General features: G+C 32.9%; 1 protein-coding gene across 2 annotated transcripts in view; it reads left to right on the forward strand.

Annotated features, from left to right (window-relative positions):
* Window positions 1-5,866, forward strand: part of LOC128170905 (uncharacterized) — a 40,181-nt gene extending 34,315 nt beyond the window's left edge. For both annotated transcript variants that reach the window (XM_052836658.1, XM_052836659.1), the window contains exons 8-10: window positions 948-1,057; window positions 4,387-4,528; window positions 4,776-5,866. In XM_052836658.1, the coding sequence (XP_052692618.1) occupies window positions 948-1,057; window positions 4,387-4,528; window positions 4,776-5,552 (1,029 nt within the window). In that variant the 3' untranslated portion in view covers window positions 5,553-5,866. The remainder of the gene's footprint in view (window positions 1-947; window positions 1,058-4,386; window positions 4,529-4,775) is intronic.
* The last annotated feature ends 1,856 nt before the right edge of the window (window positions 5,867-7,722 follow it).

Consider the following 7,722-nt stretch of genomic DNA (forward strand, 5'->3'; position numbering starts at 1 on the left):
AAGAAATCAACATGATCAGTTTGATGTAAAATAATTATAAAAGTACTGTATTTTTTATCTTCGCTAGCCAAGGGTTTTCAGTCCACTTTGCTCCCAATAAGAGGAGCATAGTGGGCCGAAACCCCTTGGCTAGCGAAGATATGTATTTTTACAAAATATAGAATATTTTGAATATGTACACCATATTTTCATCATTATAAACCGTCAACAAATTTAATTTAGAAATAAATTTGGGGAAATCCGTTCGTAAACTCCTTGTCTAGTTTCATATTTTTAACGTAATTATTTTAATAATGTTAATATATCTTTAGAATACTGAGTAGGGCTCTTCAAAGAGCATTAACACGTATACAAAGAAAGAGTTGTATTAAAATAATTTAATGCGACTGGAAAAACATTGAATGCCATCATGACTTGCTTTTGAGGTCGCATTTTAACGTAACCTTATTTATAAATCAAGCTGTCTTCCTAGCTACTATTATGCAACATCAATAGATCGAGGTCAGTTCATGGAGCATTTTCTTATGATTGAGGTCAGTTCTTCGAGGTCAACTGCATTACTGTATGAATCTTCCGATCGACATTCTTACGCGTGAGACAAAATGTGCATACTTGAATTAACAGGTCGAACTGTATTTTATGTATGTTCGCATCTCTTAAGGTAAATGAATTGAAATAAAACTGAGTAAAATGTTATATAAATACTTAACCAAACTTCAAGTTTTTATAAGAACTACCTATGCAAGTGGAATGCGTGCGCACGTGGAAGCATTTGCCGGATGCCTCATATGGACACAATAGTGATCGGCCGAAGCCGATCACAAAAAAAGAATATAACTAAATAGGGATAAGAAATAACATTTATAAGTTTAAACAAAAGAAACATATACTGCTATTAATATACATTTTATTCAAACTTAGATATAAAGTATTTTTTTGCATTAAAGGTTTCTTCACAAAGGCGAAACCATTCTACGAGGTCATTTGAAATCTTTAAAAAGATACTGGCGTCATTGGTGAAAAAAGCTGAAGGCCTAAGAGTGATAGAACATTTAAGGTTTGTAAAAAAAGAAAAATTTGCTGACAGTATACTTCCTTAAATAGGACGCGACCTATCTTCCATTTTAAAAAATAATTTTTTTAACTTATTAATTATAATTTATAATTATTTATTATTTATTAAGATATGAAGATATCCACTAATTTCAACTCGCTATTTCATAATTATAATCAATTTTCTGTGTAAATTTCTTTTTTTGATTAAAGTTCGTCCGTTTCTGAACAGAAGACATCGCTATTATTCTAAAAGAAATATTATTTTTTCTTCTATTTTTTTCCATTCTAGACGCTAACGTTCTTCCTTTATATCTCGCTTGTTTGTTAACTGACTCTTTTGACTTTTTTCTAATAAAATTCCGCGCGATGTTGTCGTTTTATGATTTACTAGATGAAAATCCCCATCTGTTTTTGAAATATTTCTTTTTTAGTAAAATTTAACGACCCTTTTAGTCGGATGTATTTCGTTTGAACGATGCCTGGCAGAGTATAAAAATTGGCTTGTTCTGAATTAGATTCATTGAAAAGGTGCAAAATATTAATTACTAAATCTACTAAATGCAACCCAAAGAAGTAGAATAGGTAATGAAGTGCGTGTATAGGTGGCAGGGTACATTTTTTTTTATACAATTCATTGTAGCCAAAGGATGCATGTCTTCGGAACTCTGTAACTAGAATTTCCTCAGTTCCCATTCAGCACAAATACCTTAAATTTGATCACTCTTTATAAGGCCAATCACCAATTTCTGAAGAAAAGTATTAGTCAAAAACCTGTAAAATTCTCTACATACTGGTTTTTATGAGATTTTGACCCTTTCATATTTTGCTAATTTTTCATGATTTTTCAGCTTTTTAGACCTCCCCCAGCTAATTCCCTGCAGAGGGTTGACCTTCCGTACCGCGTGCATGTTGCACTATCACATGTCAGAAATTTACCGGTGTATAGTTTACAATGTTCCATCCACCTACTTTTCGTGTTATTTTACCTCCCGTCTGTAACTTGCAATTTCACGGTGTAAAGTCAGCACAACAGTCATAGCCGCAGGTTTCACATTTTACTTCTGATTCTCATGTACCTAACATAAGGGGCCTACATATTGCATATCAATTTCAACAACAGACATCCCTCTAACTAATGATAATCATTAAAAATCATTTCATGATACAGCAACTCTCAATTTTACAAAAATATTGACGGGTACTTTATTCGAAACTGTCCCTTTCTACCTTTAACATACACTAACATTCTCTGAAAAGTCATCTTGTCTTAAAATTAAAAGGCTTATGCTATTCTGAGAAAAAGTACACCACATTTTGACAATTTCATTGAGGTGTAAGAAAAATATGGCCATTTAAGTGAACCCACCATTTCCACTTTCCTCTATTTAACACAGATTCATAGGGCTCTCCATAAATAAAGCATCTTTACCTAATCTTTTAGAGGTCAACTGTTGTTCAACCTCCTTAAATAAGAAACTTTATTCAATACTAAATACATTTGCTTGATATTATCATGATAAAAGCATCACATCACTTAGAAATCCCTCTACATGTATACCCTCCCCCTATCTTTTGATTTTCACAAGAAGGATTAGTTTGAACACTTTAACCTAATATTATGAAACTTTTGGCAGTTTCCTTGAGTCATTTCTTACACATATTTGAAAACAACCATCACTGATATTTAAAATTGATCTTTTTTTGGTAAATAGATGATTTGTAGCATTTTTATTCACAAAAAGTCATGTCGCCCTATATGTGATTTCTTGTTTTTATGAAAAACTAAGCCTATAATCATATTTAGTGGATATCTTACATATTCTGGTTTCTAGTCTCCTTTTAACTTTGCTAAATTAGTAAGACCTACAAGTGTGATGTGTGCGTTTAATTAAAATGAAATTCAAACACACCCGGGTACCTGGGGACGGATGAGAATTCCATGAGAAAAGTTCAAATTTTACATGTTTTTCTACATTTTTGATGCATATATACAATAAAAGGGTAAAAATATGTTGTTTTTTATTCATTTCAAGAGTATTTATCATAGCAGATGTTATTTCAAGGTCAAATGTACATTTACATATCCTACATGTAATGGTAATGGAGTCCATTGGAAAGAGGGGGTGGCTTTTTCAATTCTATAAATACATCTAAAATACCATTTTTTGATAGGAAGGAGCAAAGACCTGAGTTTTTTGACATATTGTATACTTCCTCTCTATTCTCACACATCTGTATTAAAAACTGACTTATAATTATGTTTACCAGGAAGTCCTCTTCTGAAATTTTAATTCTCATGTCCCCTGGAGTATGGGTTTTGACTCTAGGGTAGGGTCAAAATGGATGTATTGGTGTTAATGCATATAATGTAAAAAATTATCTTTTCTCCCACACGAAAACCGAATTCATGATTGTGTAGACCAGATCTTTAAGTTTTTTGCCAAAATTATAGGTTTCATAGCGCCGGCGCGAAGCAAGCTCTAACGGCAAGGCGTGTGTGAATAGATAATTCGGACTAGTTGCACATTCATTTGCCGGTTTCTTTGGCGTCAGTAAATCGGACAAGTAATGCATTGTTTTAATCGTCCCAGTTGTTTCCTGTAATCATGGCAATTTTTACCACTTCACACTCTCCCGAGAATCAGCAAGACAGTGAAAACTCTTTAGCAGTTCAATTGTTTCTTTGTTTTCACTTCCATTTATTTCATGCTCCCAATCTCAAGGTAGGGGGGGGGGGTGGTGTAGCTGGGGGGGGGGGGGGCAAATCAATTTTTCTTATATTTTGATAAACAGCGTAAATTAAAAAAAAAAAATATGTTTTTTTAAGTGGAGGGGGCAACTCCATTATAAGTCACTTTTCTATGATGTGCAAATTGAAAAAAATTAACATGGGGGTGGGGGATCTATGATAAGTCAGTTTTTGTATGTAAGTTTAAGATAAAATGTCTACTGCCAAAAAAGGGGATGGAGAGGAGAAAGAGTGCAATGGACATTTACATTGAAATCTTTAATATTCAACAACATTGTATCTGAGATTGAACTATTGATTTGTTTTACTTATAACAAATCTTATAAACTATGAATAAAGTAGTTTTACTGAGACAATAAGAATGTTTTATTTTTTTGCAATCATTTTTTTTACGTTGTTAATTTTATTTTTATTGATTTATCATGATTCATTGTTTGATCACATGCTGCACTCGCCCCAACGGTCGCACCGTAAAACATATTATTTCAATTTATAAATGTTGAGTTTGATATGAAAAAAAGTTTATACAAAAAGATTCGTAATAAATTAAATATATGCCGATAAAAAATTGTTATTTACAGATTCTTGCAGAACATATTAAAAGCTATATTGAAGGGGATAAACATTACAATAAACAATGTCGAGAAAAGTAAAGAAAAACAGGACAAAAAGAACGAAAGAATAAAAAAGGACATTGAATTGTTAAGAAATGAATGCATTGAGGTATATCGTTATTTATGTGTTTTCAACCATAATTGTAATAAGTTTAACAGCTTGACGTTGTTTAGTTCAATTTATGAAACTTTTAAAGCTCATACTTTATTTGTTTTATTGATAAATTTGAGATTTATTGATCTTATATAGGAGTATATGCAATAAATAACACTATGCCAATTATATGGCACGTTTTTCATTATTAAGGGATCTTATAAGGAGTTACATGATTAAATATGTCAATTTGAAATTGTAGGTAGATCAAAAATACAAAACAATGGTTGAGGAGGATATTGATGCCATTGTAAAGGAATGTGAAACATACATGTCGACAGATGAAGGGAAATGCAAAATATTAAATCCGGCTGGCCGAGTACCTATTAATAAAATTAATTGGAATAAAGCAGATTTTAAAGCTAAAATTAAGTCTAGGATTGATCTGTATGTTAAAGATTTTTTAAAATCCGATGCAGTTTTAAACAGATATAAAAACATTGGAAAAAAATTACAAATATTTCACGATAAAATAATAACCAAAATTAAAGATTTAGAAGGTGAGCCCGAAAACATCAACCCCCTTAACGAGAAAGACACCGAATCAAAGACATATTTAATACAGATTGGATTCCTTTCGTCTGCTGCTTGGCTTACAGCACTTGCTTTAGGGGTTAATACACCTGCTGCTTTTTTTGGTGGTTTTTTGTTTGTCATGTTGTCATATTTTCGTTGGAATTCAAAATCACCTAAAGAAATAGATGATGAATACAAAAAATGCAAAAGTAAAGTTTCAACGGCAATTCGCAATGATCTTGAGAAACGGTTTGCTTCACCAATTCAGGAAATGGTACACAAGGTAACAGATGATCTTCTTCTAAAAATAGACAAATTAGAAGAAAACAACAAATCAGTACAAACAGAACTTGAGCAAATTGTAGCCAATTGTAATTTGTTAAGCCAACTTGATTTGGAAATACGTGCTCTAGAGGCAACAGTTACATCTTTACAAAAAGAAATTGGAAATGTAAAACGTTAAGGACAAAAAACATCTACTGGTTTGCACCGAATTTCTCCTATTTTAGTGTTAGTTGTAGTAATAACATTCAACTGACGTTATCTTGATAAATACAAACTAAAATGTAAAATTTCAATGTTTTTTGCAATTTGATACATTAGCGTCACAATTATGTTTCTAGTATGCACTTATACAATGTACATTTGGTTTGATTTTATCAATTGAGTCATGGTTAAAATGTTTATCAATAATTTTATATCATTGAATTGTAAATTTGAGCAGTAGTTTATTATATAGATTTTTTTTATAATAACGATTTTATTGAATTAAGAAAAAACGTAAGTTTTTTTTTTTTTTTTGGGGGGGGGGGCAAGTTGTATCCTTGGCTGAATGATAATGGGTTGGTGTATTAATGTGATTGCCAAGCAAATATTTGCTATTCTTATCTGTTTAAGGTAGTGTTACATCATTTTGACATGTCCATGTCCATGAACCTTGCAATGTTTTGTCAATTTTTGCTTTCTCATATCGTGCATTTTTAAATAAATGGTTCTTGTTTGTGTACATGTTTCTTGGGTTTACGGACAAAGATCATATGTTTACTAGATTGATAAAACTATTCAAAGAGCCTATCCAAGGTAACTGGACAATGAGGTAACGACTATTTTGATAATGCAACCCATGTTGAATTAAATGATAAAACCAATTACACTGAATTAAGTATTATTATAATGTCTGTAATGTAGATGATAACTAACTCATTTTAAATATTATTACATAAATATTATATGAGGGTATTCTTCCAGCAATTTTATTGTACCTGATTTTTTAAGCAATTTGCTGACTATTTTTAAGGTATAAACACAGTTAGTGATATGTCGTAATTATAACAGGTATGCGGGTGCCCTATAGTTATCAGGTTGTCTGTCCACCATCCATCCATCTGCTGTGCTCGCCCCAACGGTCGCACCGTAAAACATATTCATTAACTTTTCCTCAGGCGAATTTGTGTCAGCACGGGATTCACGGATATTCATTTTTAGGAGACTGATAGGTAAAATGCTCATACATTAATATAAACTAATCAAATCAAATGTCGTCAAATGTAAACAAAGATCAAGCATAATGATTTTGCGTTGGTTCTGATAGTGCAGTAAATATGTACAATTATATAACATTAAATGTAAGAATCATTGGACACGTCGTAGAATATATCTTTATTTTGAGTCAAATTATGTTAAATCTTGACCACCCCCCCCCTCCAGTTGTTATCGATAAAATTTGACGCCCGGGTATAAATACCTTCCGACGCCCAAGGTAATTAAACGATAAACGATTATTGAATACTAAATCCTACATATATGTAAAAATCGTACATATACGTCCCGTGATATGTATGGAAGTGGACGTGTTTTTACCGGAGCACGACCTATGAGGAATTTCATATCATATATAGCGTAGTTTAGTTATAGGTTGCGGTAAATGTGATACACCATTGATACGTGAGTATTATACTCTGTTCCTATGAATTTGAGTTCACCGTCGCTATCAAAACCACCGAAGAAAAAGAAACAAAGGACAAAATCGTCAACTCAGGGCAAGATGGCGACTACACAACAAGGAGCCTGCACAAATTCGGTATATCCCAATGATAACCTGTCCTAGTCCGTACAGCCCATACAGCAAGTAGGTTACCTCACCTATCACCAATTACAGCCAATGCAATATATGCCCATGCACCGATGCAAACTCATATGCAGCACCAACCCCAGAATGTTTAGTCAAACACTCCCCAGGTTACCCCCCCCCCCCCCCCCCCCAATGGGTTAGTGATATAGTTTCCCAGCTGAAAAACATGAACCAGAAATTAGACACTATTGAATCCTCACTCTCAAGCATGAAAAGAGAAATAAGGGGTTTAAGTAACCGTGTAGTGGAAGTCGAAAAAAGCCAGGAAAAAGTAGGAATCATTAGAGGATAACGAAAAAAATACTTCCAAAGCTCGTACTGAGCTTTAGGATCTGAAAATGGCTCTAGACCAGTCCCTTCAAGAAAATGCACGTATAACGGAAAGTGTCCTAGATATGCAATGCATGTCAATGCGGGACAACTTATTGTTCTTTGGTATCGAAGAGGCCCAATCAGGAGAACAGGAAAATTGTGAAGACATTATTACGTCCTTGTGTGCTTC

The sequence above is a fragment of the Crassostrea angulata genome, chromosome 2, assembly GCF_025612915.1.
Source record: "Crassostrea angulata isolate pt1a10 chromosome 2, ASM2561291v2, whole genome shotgun sequence".
Taxonomy (NCBI): Eukaryota; Metazoa; Mollusca; class Bivalvia; order Ostreida; family Ostreidae; genus Magallana; species Magallana angulata.